Source organism: Psammomys obesus, unplaced genomic scaffold, assembly GCF_907164565.1.
Source record: "Psammomys obesus unplaced genomic scaffold, mPsaObe1.curated_primary_1811, whole genome shotgun sequence".
NCBI classification, from domain to species: Eukaryota; Metazoa; Chordata; class Mammalia; order Rodentia; family Muridae; genus Psammomys; species Psammomys obesus.
In genome coordinates, this window is record NW_026585626.1 from 14,961,893 (window position 1) to 14,980,978 (window position 19,086).

The 19,086-nt window shown below is 41.8% G+C and overlaps 2 protein-coding genes across 3 annotated transcripts in view; one reads left to right on the forward strand and one right to left on the reverse strand.

Moving 5' to 3' along the window:
• Positions 1–9,068, reverse strand: part of Septin10 (septin 10) — a 90,844-nt gene extending 81,776 nt beyond the window's left edge. Inside the window, exon 1 of one of the 2 annotated variants that reach the window (XM_055614319.1) lies at positions 8,649–9,068. In XM_055614319.1, coding sequence (XP_055470294.1) covers positions 8,649–8,678 — 30 coding nt within the window. In that variant the 5' untranslated portion in view covers positions 8,679–9,068. The remainder of the gene's footprint in view (positions 1–8,648) is intronic. The other variant, XM_055614327.1, reaches the window with a different exon arrangement.
• Positions 9,069–9,209: 141 nt separating this feature from the next.
• Sowahc (sosondowah ankyrin repeat domain family member C) lies at positions 9,210–13,733 on the forward strand. Its single transcript, XM_055614340.1, has one exon. The coding sequence runs from the start codon at positions 9,296–9,298 to the stop codon at positions 10,835–10,837; it is 1,542 nt and encodes a 513-aa protein (XP_055470315.1). The 5' UTR covers positions 9,210–9,295; the 3' UTR covers positions 10,838–13,733.
• Positions 13,734–19,086: the final 5,353 nt, after the last annotated feature.

A 19,086-nucleotide genomic window follows, 5' to 3' on the forward strand; every position in this document is an offset into this window, starting at 1 on the left:
TTGTGTAAGAGAAACATGAATTCATTTTGTTTTAAAAGGTTTAATCTGGGAGCAGATCAAAACACAGCAAGTAGAAACAATCTTCAGCCAGCCCTAAACATATATACATATGGGCAATACTAATTGGACTCCATTAGCTTGTGTGTGTGCATGTGTGCGTATGTGAATAATAATTGAAAAGGTCATTAATTTGAGGGGAAGTTGTGAGGGGTACTAGAGGAGTTGGAATGGGAAGATGAGGGGTAAACATGATATACAGTACATTCACTTATGAAGTTCTCAACCAATTGTATTTTTTAAAAGAAAATAGCATTCAGGATATGTAACAGACAGTCCCAACTGAAATAATGATCAGTAGAAAGAAAGTCACAAACAAAAAAAACAAGAAACAGAGAAAGAATCACAGGATTGAGCCACGGAAACTCTAGTTCTAAAATACTGAAGAGTTTAGAAAAAACTCCAAGAGTCAGAGCAAGCCTAAAAGAATAAAGGAAATGCATAAATGTGTGGAGTCTATCCAAGCGTCAGGGAAGAGAGTGCCACTCCTACTCACATATTCTGCTTTCCTGCAGCAGTGGCAATTTCATAGCTTCTGGCACACTGCCTAGCTCACAACCTGACAATATTTATTATTTGACCTTTTAAAAAAAAGTGAAATCTTGATCTGAAAGAATAAGAGGGTAAGGGAACTAGAAAAGTGTCAACATGAACTAGATAGAGTCACGTAGGAAGAGGGAACCTCAATAAAATTGCCTCCATCAGATTGACCTGTGGCCATGTCTTTGGGACATTTTCTTAATTAATGATTGATGAAGGTGGGTCCAGGACCATTGTGGGTGGTGCCACTAGTGGACAGGTGGTCCTGAGTTGTATGAAGAAAGCAGGCGAGCAAGATATGGGAAATAAGATAGTGAGCAGCATTCCCTCAGTCTGCTTCAGTTCCTGCCTCCAGGTTCTTGTCTTGACCTGCCTTTGCTTCCTTTGATGATGGACTGGAAAGTCAAGATGAAACAAATCCCTCCCTCCTCAAGTTGCTTTGGGTCAGTGTTCTATTACAGCATCAAAGAAACTCACACAAATGCAATCCAAGTTTAGGTCACATAAGGAGTACCTGATGTTCAGGAGTTGTTGAAGTTTGAATCTGGAATGTCCCCCAACAGCCTGTAGAAGCTTGTCCCTTCATTGGTATAATATCCAAATGAGGGAACATGAGGTGGAGGTCACTGCAGGGCTAAGATACTTTCAAGTGTGCCCTCAAAGAAGCCTGTGGGACACTGGCCTGTTTCTTTCTTTTGCTTCCTAGCTCTCAAAAGATAGCTCTCTCGTTGGTTCACTACTAACATGTCTCTGCCAAATACCCAATGTACTGAGGTAAACTAGTCATGGAATAAAACCTCCAAAACTGTATGTGAGTCAAAATAAACTTTTACTTGTCACAGGTAATTTGGTGTTACAGAAAGGTGATGAATTTGTTACTTTTCTCCTTGCTGTAACAAAATACCTAAGAAAAGCAACTTAAGGTTTGATTTAGGCTCACAATTTTAGAGTAGTCAATCATGACAGGAAGCCATGGTGGCAGACTTAAGGAGTCACATGGTGCCTGCAGTTAAGAAGTAGAAACAGATGAATACTAGTACTTAGTGTTCTCCTTTTTATTCAGTCTGGGCCCCTGGCCCATTGGATGGTGCCCTACTCATTCAGGATGTGTTCCTTGGTCAGTTAAATCTTTCTGCAGACACCCTCATAAACATGTGATGATTATAAATCCCATTATGTGACAATGAAAATTAGTTATCATAGGTGACCAAAAAAATTTTTTTCAGGATAGGGTTTCTCTGTGTAGCCTTGGCTGTCCTGGACTCACTTTGTAGACCAGGCTGGCCTCGAACTCACAGCAATCTGCCTGCCCAAGGGCTGGGATTACACACATGTGCCATCACATCTGGCTACAAAAAAAAAAAAAAAATTAAGGTCAAAATGTTTTAGTGAGACTGCTGTTATGATTTTCCTCTACCTGGAATAAGAGTGGAACCTAGAGATAGTTTGGTGTTCTCTTTTTTTTTTAAGTTACATTTTATTAACTCTGTATCCCAGTTATATCCCGCTCCCAGTTTGGTGTTCTTAAGTGTGGAATTTTTCCAGGAAAGAATTATGAAGCAAAAGAAGCAGCTCAGGTGTGCAAGGAAATTATAATAAATGTCTATAATAATAGACTAAAGATAGGAGCAAGAAGGATATAAGAGAAACAGAAAGCATGTCAAAATAATAGATTGGATCTAATAATTGAGGGATTTGGGATAGTTAACAGAGTAACAAGCAAGGTAGATATATAGTCAAAGTGGAGTGCCTGAAGCCAAGAATATTAGCTATTGGTAACGACAAAGTCAAGGCATTATCTATAAGCAAGAGTGGCTAAAGTAGCACAAAAACAAAGGAATGTTGAAGAAAAGGAGGTCAAATACTGTAAAGGCAAAGTCTGAAAGGACAATCTAAGTGGATACTGGAATCACCCAGAATTTCAACAGGCTTAATGTTAGAAAAGTATTGGGCACTAACTCAATACTGAGGAAGCACTGAGGAAGGCAGGGTTGCAGGAATGACTATAAGCAAGAGAGGATATTAGCATACAGTATGACAGGTTATTATGAATGAAAAGAATAAAGGAAAAATATAGCAATGAGAAGCATAGTGGTTAACTGCCTCATGTTCATGACCTGTGCTACACGGGGAGCCCAATAAAGGCAGTAAGCTTTGAAGCACAACTCCTCCACAGCTCTCTTCTGGGAAAATTTCAAACAACAAAAAAGTTCAGTCAGCAGAGGCAGTAGAAATGGGACATGAACCAGAGTTGACATAGAGTAAGTAGAGTGTCCAAGAACACAGGGACCCACAACAATGCAGTATAGGTGGGAAATGGGCAGTACTTGGCCGAGAGCAGGTCACCTGGGTATGTGAGACCAGCAAAAATGCAGGGGCAGAGGCTTCAGAGACAAGGGTAGGGCATCCAGGCATGTGAGGACCCACAGAACACACATAAGAGGGAAGCAGGCAGGATGCGACCAGGGTAGGGTGCCCTGCGCTCAAACATGCACAGAAGAGGGTAGAAGCGGGAAGCAAGTTAGAACTGACATAGAGTAGGGTACCCAAGCATGGAAAACCATAGCATGTGACAACAGAAGCAGAGCACAGCCAAGGGTATGTTGACACTGGATAGTGACTGTTGTCACTGATGGCTGCTCACTTTCAGTGAAGACCAGGGATAGTAACCATAGCTCTAAGTGCCAATCCCACAACAACAACAATAATAATAATAAAAAAAAAAAACAAGGGGGAGGAGGGGAGGAGGTTGAACTACAAAAATGGAAGTCAAGAAAAAGAGGGAGGGAGAGAGGGAGGGAGGGAGGAAGGTGAGAGGGAGGAAGAAAGGAAATAAGAAAAAGTTCAAAAATTCAAAGACATGAACACATTAACAGACTTCAATAAAGAGAGAATTGATGAAGAAATGCCAAACTGAAATGCCACTGAAAAGAAAAAAATACATTAAAGCAAATGAAAAACCCAATGGCAAACTTCACCAGCAGTATAGGTAATGTGGAAAACAGTGTCAGGGCTTGAAGGGAATGTAGAGGAACTACATCTTTCAAGCCAAAGTCAATAGGGAGGGAGGACAGAAGGAGAGAGGGAAGGACGGAGGGACAGAAGGAAGGGAGGGAGGAAAGGAAGAAGAGAGAGAAAGAGAGAAAGAAAAAGGAAGGAAGGAAGGAAGAAAGGAAGGAAGGAAGGAAGGAAGGAAGGAAGGAAGGAAGGAAGGAAGGAAGGAAGGAAGGGAAAGGAAAGAGAGAGAGAGAGAGAGAGAGAAAGAAAGAAAGAAAGAAAGAAAGAAAGAAAGAAAGAAAGAAAGAAAGAAAGAGTTTTAGGCCACCATGAAAAAAACCAAATTTATAAATTATGGAGATAGAAGAATTCTCTGCCAAAGGCAAATATTTACAAGAAAATTTCCCATTCTAGAGAAACTGGTACTCATCCAGATATAAGAGGCCTAACAAAAAGGACAGGACCAGAAAAGCAACTCTCCACATCATATTATAGTTAAAACTCTATTTATTTATTCTGTATACAATGTCTTGCCTGCATGACCAGAGAGGGCACCAGATCTCATTTTAGATGGTTCTGAGTCACCGTATGGTTGCTGGGAATTGAACTCAGGACCTCCAGAAGAGCAGCCAGTGCTCTTAACCTCTGAGCCATCTCTCCAGGCCCTAGTTAAAACTCTAAAAACAGAATAAAGAGGGGTATCCTTCCTCACTAACATCAGCTGTTGACTACAGTCATCTGAGGGAATTCCATGTCTGTGAGATATTGTCCTGACTCATGATTAATGTGGTGGTCCAGCCCCCTGTGGAGCGTACCATCCCGAGGTAGGTGGTTCTGGACTGTGGAAGAAAACTAGCTGAGCATGAGCCAATGAGCAAATCTGAATGTGATCCAGCACGCAGTATTACTACATGATACCCACCCCAATTTGCTTCAATGATGTACTATGACCTGGAAGTGTAAACCAAATAAATCCACTCCAGCAGGTTTCTTTTGGTCAGCATGTCTAATTAATAACTAAGTGAACCAAGCATAGTAAAACAGCTGATGAGTCACAACAAAGTTTTACATCAAGAGGGGCTTAGAGATCTGTATTCTGAATATTGTCAGTCTAGACTATTATACTCAGTAAAATTACCTATCCTAATAAAAAAATTAAAATTCGTATGATTAAAATAAACTAATGCAATTTGTGACCACTAAGGCAAACACTGGGAGGAGGATAATGGAAGGAATCCTACAGACAGGAAATACCCAAATACCACAGGAGAAAAATAAATACCAGACCAACAAACCAAAAGAGATTTAGGAACACTATAAAATCAAACAAAATGATAGGAACCAATATGCATATCTCAATGATAACCATGAATAGTAGTGGTCTCGGGACAACAGACTAGCAGACTGTATTAGGGAAGAAGACCCAGCTTTCTGCTTTCTCTCTGCTGGATTTCTTACACAGCTCAGAAACTCCCGTGGGGATGGCACTGCCAACAGTGGGTTGGATTTTCCCACATCAACTAACAATCAAGAAGCCTCACAGACATGGTCGCAGACCAATCTGATCTGGGCAATCTATCCATAGAGACTGCCACAGGTGACTCTGGAGTATGTCAAGTTGGCGGCTTAAACTAAGAAAGACACCTGTGAGTAACGTTTCTTACCTACACATACACAGTACTGCCTTAGTAACAACTGCCTCAATAAGACATCTTTCTATTTGAACTTTCAAAAGTATCCCACTAATTCTGGCCTGACACAACTCAAACTAATATTCTTGCTATATAGCATACCTACAGCCAAACAAAAATACCACTCTGTATAATGTTCATTAGACAATTAAAAAAATAGTATAGACAACTCACAAAATAGGTATCTGTGGATAAATTCTACACCTATTATTTCACAATGCATTACTTATTTAAATATGATTATCTAACTAGAAAAAAAGATTTCTCATAACCTCCATAAATAAGGCCAACATGCAGGGTAGAATAAACTGGGAATCTTAGTTTTTGTTTTGCTTTGTTACTTGAAATAATGTCTCTCTCTCTAATCCAAGCCAGTCTTGAAGTCACTATGTAGCCTAGGCTGACCTTGAATTTATGCTCCTCCTGCCTCATCCTTCTCACACACCCCATCTCTTTAAAGGCTTAAAGGTATATATTATCATAAGCTTAATCTCGTTGCTTTATTATCATTTATATAAAATAATGGTTTTCAATATGACATTCCAAACATTTATACAATATTCTTTAATGCTACTCACTGGCCCCTTTTTCAGCCTCCCTTAACCCTCTCTTGAATCCTACGGGTCTCCCTGTTCCCCCAAAATAGAAAAATATAGAGGTCCCCAAATCTGCATTCTAATTTCAGTATATGTGCTGCTGACGCATACACCTGACCTGATTAGGAGAAAGTAGTCAGAAGATGCCTTCAGTTCTTCTATCTTACTTTCAATAAGCCCCTTTCGTAAGTTTTCTGACCTGTGACTGTTTAAACGAGCTTGGAGTGGGAAACCCACATTTAGCATACACTTTTAGTGGCAAACCAGTACACCAGGCCCCCACTTTTTTACCCAAACAGATGTTCTCTTCTCCTGCAACCCAACTCAAAACCCTTATTCTTCACAATGTACATTTTAACTTACGTACCATGTTCTTCAGTTATATTACTCACGCCTGACATATATGAAAATGTCTCCTATTCAACTTATACTTCTGCCAATAAATATTCCTCAAACACATCCAGAGCTAACTAGATGATTACTGCCTCATCTCTACTAAATTGCCATGTGTTTCACATCAGTCATTTGTCTCAGGCCAGGGTATCAAGTAATTAGAATTCTTTAAAACGAAGAAGCTTTGGATTGCCTTAAATGTACTATGGCTGAGCTGACAGGCTTTAACTTTTCTTCCATCATGGTTATGTTATACATAACAACAGCACTTGTTTCCCTTACAAGAGTTCTCAAGCATCTTACATGGTTACAGAAACAACAGAAGTGACAGTGACATGCCGAAGCCTGAGTTCACTGTCGTTGTGCCCCCCATCACTGCGAAGGCTGCATTTCAGACATCTGCTTAACTTCAATCGTCGTGCCCCCCCCACTGCGAAGGCTGCTTAACTTCAGGTTATATTTTTATCCCAACTCTGCTTTACTTTAAAAACATTTCCCCAACTATTTCTTTATTCCTTCACTTAAAAGGGCTTAAGAGTCTGTAATAAGAATTACAGAAATCCTAAAATTCCTAGGTACGGTGAATTCGTGGCTAATGCAACAATTTGGTAACCACATTTCCCAAAACAGAACCCCCAACATATGATATAAAAAAATTATGGAACCCAGAAAGAGAACTGCTACTATTCCAGAACACTCAGGACTTTTCCAGATAAAGTTCTGGTCTCTACACCTTCATTTATCGATGAAAGTAATGAATACAATTACATGTGGAATGACATTTAAGTAGAAGCAAACAAGGGAAGACTGGCAGCAAAAATATATTCTCAACAACTATCAGATGAGGGGGAAATAATCAGCTTAATGATAATAACATAGCTTTATCAACTGAGATGTCTCAGATTCATTTGAGTAAATCAAAACCAATGTAAAGAATAGCTGATAAAACTATGACTGTTGCTCCTCAGAACATATATCCTCACGGTAGAACTTCACTATAAATGCTATTGCTATTAACTGCAAATAATGACAATGTTTTCTGCTTTCTATAAAAGTATATGACCTATAATATAAACCTCTTTCTACATGAAGCAATAAACCGATTTAAACATGTTAAAACTCCATTCACATGTAGATACTGAATAATTCACCCACAGTAGACATCATGGCAAATATGGGGCTGGATGGGAATACAGTTACTGTGTCTAACAGATAATGTTTCAAAAAAATATGTAATAATTTGTATTAGTGAGGATACATTTAACAAGAAATAAAGTTTCATCATGCTGAAGAATTAGATGGTACTGCTAAATCACTAAATGAGGATATTTTTCACTAGACAGTGGTTTTACTAGATGGCCATTAAGGTTTCTATAGCCGAAGAATATGATGAATTTTCATGTCAATGGTCATGGTTCACACAGAAATACTGATTTACCTATTATTTTTATTTTAATCTTGAAATCAGTTCTACAACTAAAATGAAGCATAGAAAGATAGTAAGAGCCACTAGTTTCAGTAAGCAGGAAGTTACTTGGAAAATGTTTAGAGTAATATTGCTTGAGATTAAGAAGCCGGCATATACTACCAATGTCAAAGTATTTAATAGTTAAGAGGATTATTTTCATTAATATTGGATAAAGGCAAATTAATAAGTAGCCAAAAAAGTCATTTACTGCATGAGGCTGTCAGAGGAGTAAAAACAGGCTATTTTATGCCATGCAGCAGCTTAACATTCAATGTACAGTACTAAAACGATGGGAACAAAGGCAAGATTAAGAGCTTGGTAGTTCGAAAATAGTATGACCATTCGGATAACTATCCAATAACGGCTTACTATCCCATATCAAGTAAAACAAGGTATGGAAAAAGTTATTTAAAACGCACAAAATATAGGATCAATGATGTGTTCTTTTAATTCCAGGGGGATGGGAAAGCAAAACAGAACCACCAAGCAGTACAGTAAAACCGCAAGCACTGGAAAAGCTAGGGAAGCCGACTTCCCGGTTAGCAGTCACGTGCGTGTACGCAACTGCACAAACTAGGCGGATTCCAAGGCCTGCTCAAAAATAAAAACCGTTACCAAGTGACAGACACCAATCATCCTCCGGAATTTACTTTACTGCCCCACCACCACCACCACCACCACCACTTCGGCCAGGATCAGGATGCCTGGCAAATACAACTCCCCCAACACACAGTCTCTCGGCAGAGCTCCTCAGCCCTCCCCCTGCGGCAGCAGGGAGCCCACTCTCCAAGCCACGCGGAGTCCCGGAGCCACACGGTCACAATCCCGCTGGCCCAGAGGCGACCAGGCGGGACAGGAACTCAGGGAGTTCCACCGGGACCGGGAGACACAAGGGCGCGGGCTCACCAGCTCCCGCACGTCGTCCAGTGAGGCCATAGCCCCGGTGAGATGTAGCGACACGGTGGTCTCAGGTCCGGACCCAAACGCGCGTCCCCGGACAGATCGGAGAGAGACCCGCTGGGCGTAACCGGCGGGGCGCGGGGCGGGCCGGGCGACCCGCGGCCGTTAATAGGCGGGGTGGCCTTGGCTGGGGGGCTGGGGCGGGGCCTAGGCTGACGGCGGTGGGAGGACGCCAGGGACTACCCAAAGTTTCCCGCGCTCCCTGCGAGCCTCTCCCGGTGTGACCCCCTCCGCTCGTTCGTTTTGAACAAAAAGCCAGTGGGCCAGGAGGGTGACCAGAAACATGGGACTCGCAGAAAACTCTGGGTACACAAACTCCCGCCACAGACGGAAACAGTGATTGCGAGCGCGCACGGAGCCCGGAAGTGGGCGGGGCCACAGGGCCGCAGACTGGCGCAGAGATTGAGGCCCAAGCGGAAGTGGGCGGGGCGGGGCGTGTCTACGGGGACACTGCCCCAGTGAGGCGGTGTCTGCGGGGCTTAGACTCTTAAAACCTGGCTTCGCGTGCAACCAGCTAGTCTTCGGGTCCTCCTGACGCCTGGCTATGATGTCGGGTTGAGCCGTCCTGGGGCTGAGAAGCTGAGCAGCGGAGAATGGAGGGGCCGCAAGAGCCAAGCTCTGAGGCGATCCTGCGCTTTCTCGCCGAGCGCGGGGGCCGGGCCCGACACTCGGAATTGGTGCAACACTTCAGGGACGCCCTGGGTGGCCCGCGCGAGCAGCGCACCCGCGCCCGCGAGCACTTCAAGGAACTGGTCAACGCAGTGGCCACCGTGCGCACCGATCCCGCGGATGGTACCAAGTACGTGCATCTTAAGAAAAGGTTCTGTACGGGGGAGCTCCCTCTGAATGAGGCCGCACTTCCCCGGGAGCTCCCGCGGATCGAGGTGACGGAGGAGCCCGAAGTCCCAGACCTTCCAGCGGAACCAGGCGGGGGCAGCCAGCTCCAAGAGGAGGCAGATCCACAGTTGTCTCTCGGACTGAGCGACCAGGAGCCTCTGGCCCCTGCCCAAGGCGGGGCCCAGTGTAAGGACTCGCCACTGGAGGTCCAGGCTGTGTCCTGGGCGCCGGGCGCCGAGACCAGCGAGAACCTTAAACTCCCTCCACACGGTGGTGAGGAAGCTGAAGGGGGCGGTTCCCCTAATGGGCCAAATGCGCCGAGGTCGGCCCGTCAGAACTTTAGGGACTTAGTTATGGGCAGCTCTCCGCAACTAAAGAGGAGCGCGTGTCCCGCAGACGGCTGCGCGGGGAGCTTCTCCGCAGGAGGTCGCAGCAGAGGAGGGGGTGACTCCGATAGCGCCTCGCTGGCTTCGTCTTCCGCCGAGGAGGAGAGCACCGGCGGGGGCTCGGTTTCGCTGGACCCTCTCGAGCACGCCTGGATGCTCTCAGCGTCGGAGGGTAAGTGGGACAGCCTAGAGGGGCTGCTCACTTGTGAGCCTGGACTGCTGTCGAAGCGAGACTTCATCACCGGCTTCACCTGTCTCCACTGGGCCGCCAAGCAGGGCAGGCAGGAGCTCCTGGCCATGTTGGTCAACTTTGCCAGCAAACACCAGCTGCCAGTGAACATCAATGCCAGGTCGAGCGGAGGCTACACTGCTCTACATTTGGCAGCGATGCACGGACATGTGGAGGTGGTGAAGTTACTAGTGGGGGCCTACGACGCAGACGTAGACATCAGGGACTACAGCGGAAAAAAGGCCTCTCAGTATCTGAGTGAGAGCATTGCAGAAGAGATAAAGAACCTGGTGGGAGCCCTAGACGAAGATGATGGAGACAGCGCCACCGGCCGCGGAAGCGGCCGCTGGAGACTTTCAAAGGTGCTGCCGTCACACCTCATCACCTACAAACTCTCGCAGTCCTCGGAAGACGGAGCTGAACATCACCATCACCACCTCACCGAGGGATGGACTGGAAGCAAAGCAAAAGATTCAGGACGCAAAGCCTCGGGCAGCTCGAGTGGACGGATAAAACCACGACTCAACAAAATCCGGTTCCGAACCCAGATCATTCACAACACTCCCTCGTTCAAGGAAGCTGAACAGCCACTGGAGGAAGGGGAAGAGGAGGAAGAGGAAAAGTCTTTTAAAGGCTATTCATCTTCCTTCAAACTGAGACCGAAGTCCAATGTATTTGGGTAAAAAATAATTCGTGTGAGAAATGCGAAGATTTGTCTTCAAGGTAGAATAATACTAGCTGTGGATAAGAAGTGGAACCAGAAAAGACAGGATAAATTACGAATTTTAACTTGCAGGCTTGGGGTGAATAGTAGTAATTCTTTCAGGATAGCATTCTGGGGCAAGGAAATGTCTTTTCCTCACCCCACCCTTGTAACCTGGAACTTGTGAGAACTGAAACTGATTGATGACTTAGAGGCCCTTTGCTTTAACCATCACTAGATAACATGCAAAGTAAGAACCATTTCAAGACTGTTTTTCTAACTTGCTAAGGGCATCCGAAAATGCAAAGTGTAGGGTAATGCAAACTGAAGCTGATAATGTTTGGAAATGAACAAAACTACAGGCTTTCTTGATTTCCTATTATTCACACTTGCTTAAGGTGCTAAAGAATGTCAAGGTCAGAGTTGAAATGTGAAAATACAAATGAGAATCATGTTAATCAAGATGGAAATGTTGTTGCTGTTGCTGTTGCTGTTCCCATTTTTAAAAGTGAAAAGGGATTTCACTTTTAATCACTGAACTGAAGAAATAAGCAGCATTTGCTTTTAAGTTACTGTAATCTGGTTTGTGCCTATATAACACTATTCAGTCGGTACATAATTAACCACAAATTTTTATTTAAATAGAAGAACACTTAGCAACCTATGGTACTTTTTTTTTTTAATGTGTATGTCTTGTTGTTTATCACTAACTTGTTTTGCTACTCTTAAATTCTGAACTTTCTGGGCTTTGTATTCTGGGGATTCTTTTTGATAAAGCTTACAATACTTAAGACTGACATATTACATTACAAACCTTTTCTTGCTTAGAAAATAGCAAAACTCAACATAAATATTAATAAGCCTATGCTTCTGTGAAGTAATTATTAAATCAACTTAATATGGTTCTCATGTAAGAGACATTTTAATTTTATTAATACATTCATAGTTTTTATGCTTTGTAGCATCATTTCACAAATGTTCAAAATGCTAAATCTTTCATTTTTATTACTTTTTTTATCTACTCAAAGAGCTGTGATGCAGTTACGGAAAGGCTAGATAGTCTGCCCATTTAAAAATGGGCAATTTATTATACTCTATAAAAGGAAAGAGAAATGGGACCATTTCTGTATTTCAGTGCTGCTAGTTATTGAATTTCCTTACGTATAAATGAAAAATAATATTCCTTAAAATTAAAGAGTTTTATAACTGTGATTCTTAATTACATTCCATTCATTTGTGTTAGAGTAAATGGCTTTGTAATTATTTTAAAATTTAACTTACAAATTTATGAAATCTTGTAACGAGATTAGAAACTTCTGTGGGAGACTGACTGATTTTACCAAATTCTTTCTCAGTCTTCCTGGTGTGAGTGCTGAAACTTCAGTTGTTACAGCCTACAAGATAGAAAAGCAAGTGAGCAGCCATGCCCACAGAGTGGAGGATACTGCATGGTTGCACAGAGCTGCAGGATTTTGTTTTTAACTAATTTTCCCAAGTCCTAGAAGTTTCTTACAAATTTGTGATAGCTCCCTAAAGACAGCAGTTAAAATTGGATTGAATATGGATTGAAGATATTCATCTGAAATACATTGGTTGCAGCTAAGGAGGTGGCTCAGTGAGAGTGAGCACTTGTTCTGCAGGCATGAGGCCCTGTGTCTGAGTCCCCAGCACCCACATGAAAGGCCATGCGTAGTTGAGGATACCTGTAATGGGGAAGTGAGACAGGCAGATCCTGAGAGCCTGGTGGCGAGCCAGCCTGCACGAAACAATGACTTCTGGATCAGGGAGAGGCTGTCTCAAGGCAGTAAGAAAGGCATAGAATAAGCACACATGGATGCTTCCAAACAGTCTCATGGCTGCACTACACATATTCACATAAGTTGTTACCTGCTTATGTGCCTTCGTCTTTGTATTAGGATTTAAGAAGTAGATCATTTACATTGATAAGCACTTTTTCTGTATGTATGGGTGAAAAGTCAGTATAAAAAGCAATCACGTAATCCATGTCGAAACATGTTAACTACAGTGCAGAATAAGCTTACAGTTCTCGTTAAGGACTTAAATTCCATGTTAAGAGAAGGCAACTACACAAGTAATAGTTCAGAACCACACAGGGTTCTACTGAGCAGTCATTATTAAGCTCTTCACATGTGTGTTTGTAATTAATTGAATAAAATTTATAATTTGCTAGACTTTTAGATACCAAATAAATACATCATTTAACTTGCTTTTGATACTAAAGGTTTAAAACTATGATAAACATAAATTTTTTGGAGTCATTCCCAGGCTGGTCAGACAGCTCAGCAGGTAAATGTGCTTGTCTTACAAGCTTGAAGACCTGAGTTTGGCCCTAGAACCCATAGTGGAAGGAGAGAACTAACTTCTGAAAATTATCCTCCAGCTTCCACATGTGTCCCATGTGTGCCATGGTACACACAAAAACACACAAAATTAATAAGTTTAAAATTCATAAACACAAAAGGAGAACTCCTAGCATTCCTGCCATAATGTGCTTTGTGCAGTGAGTGCAGCATTTTCTTTACTCCATTCCTCTTATTTTTCAATTTCCAAATCAAGGGTAGAAAAAATGATTTGTATAATTTGATAATCATAAAGTTGTATCTACCAATAGTTGCCACAAAAATACAGGCATCTATTGACAAGAGACTGTGTAGTTTAAAAACAGGTGTGTTTGTACACTTGTAATTGTGAATGTCAGTTTGCTTTATGGGATATAAAATGCAGCTAATGTGGTACTAGAGTATTCAGTCCTGAAATATTGGAGTGTGATGTTTGTTGTTTGCTTTTTAAGTAAGTGAAAGTTTGTGAGTTTAAGAATCTGTAAAGTTTGTCAAAATAAAATGTTCACAGTAGAAATTAAATTGTCTATGTTTCTGTGGTCCTTTAGCTGCTTAATGTGTGCAGTGTTTTAGGGTTTGCAAAATACTTTCAAAGTTTCAATTTTGTTTGATTCTTTTCCTACCTGCTAAGGATACAGCTACAATGCCCGGAATTTATAGGTAGAAAATGAAGGTTCAGGGCCTGAAGAATCTTCCTTTCCAAAATGTTTGTCTTTCGTGTACACTAAATTGTCAGTTTTGTTTTTTTTTTTTTTTTAACTGCTTTAGTTTGGCAGCAATGATGGAGTCTCTTTAAACAAACAACAGAACCTCTACCTTTTAAAAAGAAATGGAGGTTGGGAAGTGGCCAAGTTGGTAGGGTGCTCACAGACATGGACAGACACTAACCTAATTGAGGTAATCCCCCACAGGCATACCCAGCTGCTTGTTTCCTAAGAGAATCTAGATCCTGTCAAGCCAGTTAATGTTAACCATCACAGAGGTGAATCCCAAAGTTAAATATTCTGGGAATTTGCTGAAAACCAATGTTCTTTTAAATTATGCCAATTGCAGGAAAATATATGAAACTGGAGATTATGTCAAGCTAAATAAGCTAGACTCAGAAAAGTATCTCATATTTTTACTCATGCAGAACTAGATTATGTATATATATGCATATACACACAAAGAAAGTAGAAGGGATATTATTAGGAGAAATGGGACAAGTGAGGGGAACAAGAAGATCATGGGTGAATGTAAGCAAAGTATACATTATAAATGTAAAACTCATAATGGCACCTGTTGTGTATTCATTAAAAAGATGGAAGGTGGCTAGAGAGATGACATAGCAGTTAAGAGTGCTTGCTGCTCTTCCAGAGTACCCCAAGTTCAGTTCCCATCACAACTGTCTATTACCCTAGCTACCAGGGGAATCCAACACCCTCTACCAGCCTCTCAGTGTACCCATGCACATACATAGGTGCACATAAAAAATTTTAATAGAGATGAAAAACAATAAAAAGTGGTATTTGGTGATTAGTCAAATTGCTATAAGATACTAATGTTAGAAAGTTGGTTAATGATTCCATGTGAACTTGTTTCTGTTTCCTCTTTCATGTCACCATACGTTTCCCCCATGATTGTCAAATGTCAATTTCATTTCCTACTTTTCCACTTGAATGTTTTTTTGAGGAATGCGTAGCAAGGGCCTCACCTTGCTTAGTGCCTACCATGTTTAAGGTACTATGTAAGTGGATCTTTAAGTGGAAGCAGTCACTATTTCATAGCATTAGTCATATAGACAATTTAATAACAGAATTGCTAAGTAAATAAGAAGTATTTTTCATGCAATACAGCTCTTAAATGCCAGCCAACCACCTCATCGGCTACTCAACCAAGTGAACAGTCATTTATTCCAGCCCTGGAGGTAAAATCAACTTTATTAGGATTTTTGTATGTTAGCAATTTAAAAGATTCAACAACTAAGTTTAATTATAATAATGCCATGCCTTATACAATGACTCAACTCATATTCTTGGCACAATATGCTAGCTAGCCTTTTTTATTATAAGTACAGTTGAGTATACAAATAGATACTGATTCCCTGGATGCCCCCACACACACACACACACACAAATGGGATGGGAAATTATGCTTAGTCTATCATAGAGAACTCTGATTGAGGAAGAGGGCATTTTTTATTTTTATTTTTTACAATTTCATGAATACGTGTGTGTGTGTGTGTGTGTGTGTGTGTGTGTGTGTGTGTGTGTGTGTTTCTTTGACCACATTGTTCCTCAAAGAGAAATTCCTAATGGTCATTTTAAACATGACAGCCACCTCATGAGACAACACTCAGTCTTTTGAAAATAACAAGGCAGGCCCTGGAAAGATGGTTTGGCAGTTAAGAACACTTGCTACCTCTCCAGGGGACTGGGTTCAGTTCACAGCATGCAGCATGGTGACTCACAACCACCTGTAACTCTAGTTCCAGGAGATCCAGTGCCCTCTTTTTCACCTCTTTTTGAAGGAAGGAAGAAAAGAAAGAAAGGAAAGAAAGGAAGGAACAGGAAGAAGGAAAAGAAGAAAGAAAGGAAAAAGAAAGAGAAAGGAAGAAAGAAAAATGTAGAATTACAGCAACCAGCTCTTCACAAAGTGGGTGAAGAAGGGTCATATAAGTTTATCTTTATTTTTAAACCAACTTTCATTCAAATCAATACCTGGAAGTCCTCATTAGAATGCCTTTCTGGGAGACATGACTGCAGCTCAGTTAAAAGCATGCCCAGAATGTTCAAATGTTTGACTTCCCGTGTGGAGAATCCACTACCACCACCACTACAACAACAACAACAAAAACCTTTTCTGGTCTCTAAGCTTGCAATTTAGTAAATAAAACTAAGAAATCTTGATAGTGGTCTGGAAATCTCCCTTGCTGGTAACTGTAATTTCCACCAGTGATGTGTCCAGCCTTCTGACATTAACAGTAGTTCACACCAAAGAATTGCACAACTGAGTAACTGAAAACAAAAACACAAAAAACCACTATATTTTTAAGTAAGGTTATGATTTTGTATTAGGTTACATTACCTTCAGGAAGTTGGCTGCATCTGCCTGCATATATGCAACTTCTGCAGGGTCATAAGAGATGGTCAGTTGGCCCAGAGCTTAGAAGGCATTCACCACATAATTTAGAAAACTTACAGTGTTCCATGAGACTGACACTATAAACAAGCACTAATGGTGACTGGTGGTTGAATGACAAATATCCTCATAGGCCCATGCATTTGCAAACTTAGTCCCCAGTGGTGGCACTGTTCGGAAAAGTTCTGAAACTTTTAGGAGGTAGAACCTTCCTGGAAGAAATGTGTGGGGTGTGAGGAGCTTTCATAGCCTGGCTGCACTTCCTGTTCTCCATTTTTTATTACTATGTGCAGATAAAATGTTATCTCTCTGCTTCCTGACTATCAGACTGCTCTCAACCTCCTGCTGCCATGCTTTGCCCACTATGACGGACTTAGTCCTGAGTCCTCAATCTGATGCTGAGCTTCAGTAGATAGACAAATTCTAGTTAGAGAAATATAAATGAACAATCTATAAATATCCATCTATATAATATAGCAGTGTTGCTACTATATGAAAGGCTTTGGTTAACAGAATACCACTCTACTGAGCAAGAGAAAAGAGAGGAAGGAAGAGAGAGAGAATATATTCGTACATAAGCACGTATAAGCATGTGTATGTTTTGTTAGTCCAGTTAGAGTGCTCATGGATGTATATATGATAAATAATGATTACTTGTAAAAGCAGAGACTTTGTAGCTAAGAAACTGCCCCTATGCTAGGCACTCATCCTTGAGAATCCAGAGCCAGGCACCTCTGCTATCTGCCTAACTCATCCTGGCAGGAAGTATACCACCGCTTTAATCTTTTCTGGGTCATACACTGGGCAGCCAAGGATAACTCCACAGTTAAAGCCAGCAGCACCGTTTATACTAGCTATTCTAAGCTCTCTCCATTTTCTTTAATGAAGCCTCAGCAGCAGTTCTCCCGTTGTTTAATTCTCTCTCACATTGGCTAATGCATGGAGGCTTGATTTAGACTCCCAGAACTGTTAGAGGGAGGGAAATTACATTGCAAAACTTATTCTTTGTAAAATTCTCTGGTTCTTCTGACCCTATCCATCATGATTTTGGGCAGAGGGAATGAATATAATGTAACTTTCCTGGCAGGGAGGAAGGTATTCTAAAGAGACACTTGTATCCCTCCATTTGGCTGTAAGACTGTTGGAGCAACAGCCTCAAGAAATTAAAATTTCCCTAAAAATCGATCTATGCTAGGTGAAAGAAAAGGATGGATCCTGGTACCAACCAAACAGGGGCTTTGTTTTTTATTCCATATAGTACTGAGTTGTCAGACCACCTAGCTGAAGAATCGGGACCTCTTGGTGATGACAGTATGATCAGGACCACACCATAAAAAGGACTGCTTAGTTGTGCACATCTCTTGTTCTCCATTTAAACCTCTTGTTAGGACCCTGAAGTTAGAGTGTGGATGGTCACTGGATTTCTTAATTTGTTCTTCCCCTCAGTGTAGCCATTAGCTAAACATCCTTTCTCTTCTTTTCCTAGCACTTCTTTTTAATTGGCCTGTTGAGGATAAGTAACAGAGTCTAGTTGTTGGAGCTGCCAGAGACCAGGCTCTAACTCTACCAGCTCCAGCAACAAGACTCCTGCTTATTCCTCATGACCCATGAGGCTCATGGGAAGACCTTGTCAACAAGAATAACTGGACTCAAAACAAAGAAACAAGAGGCAATCTGGGAACTTTGAGCCCTGACTCCACCCTCTTTCCATGTCAGCAGAAACATCAGCTTCCACACTGATGAGGTCACTCACCAGTTGTTACCATTGGACCTTACCTGAGCAATTGCTTATTAGGAAATACCAAGGAGTTCTCATCTTCTCTGCTTATTACTTTCAAACCTAGAGTTAGATCCATGCAGCTGACGTCTGTGTTTAGAGGAAGCAGCTATACACTGGCTAAATGCACATCCACAAGAACCTAAAGGGAAATAAAATACTGGAATTGACTACATCTGTTGATACGGGTACTAATGTCCAAAGTTTGGGCATAACCTGCTGCCTTGAAGAGCTGCATTGTAGCTGTAATGACTGGTTGGTTGACTGAAACCTAAGCTTGGCATTTAACAAAGTAGGCCTTCAAAATTTCCCTGTTAAGCCAAAAGAAAGGAATCCAAAAGATTTAATAATATGAGAAAGTTGAAAGGAACTTATATGTTTCTCCTGCCTGTCACCTGATATATCTTCTAGGAGGACCTAGACACACCCTCTACCAAGGCTGAGAAAAAGAAATGTGTTGGGAATGGAAAGGTGCAGTATCCTTGAAAAGCCCTGTGCAAAAGACTCTCCACAAAGTGATTCCTTGAGAAAGATAGGATCCTGAGTGGTGGAGTTCAGCCATGAATGCTCATCTGGCAGGCAGGTGGGTGCAATGACTATGTTAGTAGAAAAGGAAAGACCATGCAGGTGTGAGCCACATGGATCATAGTTACCTTTGGAATAAAGCCAGTGGGTACCCCCCACCCCCAAAACACAACTTAACCCATGTACCTCAGGAAAGGGCTAGGTCTAGACAACAGAAAAGTAATCTGTTGCTTTCGGGCTCCAGACATCCCCAGATGACAGTGGCAGCAGCCCTCCTGGTAGCAATGGAGATCACACTTCCTTAGGAAGGGGTCATCTGTACTGTCAGAAATGCAGTCGTTTATACCTGTCTGCCCAAGCCATCTTTTCAGAGGCCTGAGGCTGTGGAGGGGCAAGGTAAGCACGAGGATTGGGGACTTTATGGGGCACTAACTAGAAGTAAATACA

Bases quoted from the DNA above. Each gene is read 5' to 3' on its own strand.
- Sowahc (XM_055614340.1), top strand. From the start codon at position 9,296: ATGGAGGGGCCGCAAGAGCCAAGCTCTGAGGCGATCCTGCGCTTTCTC.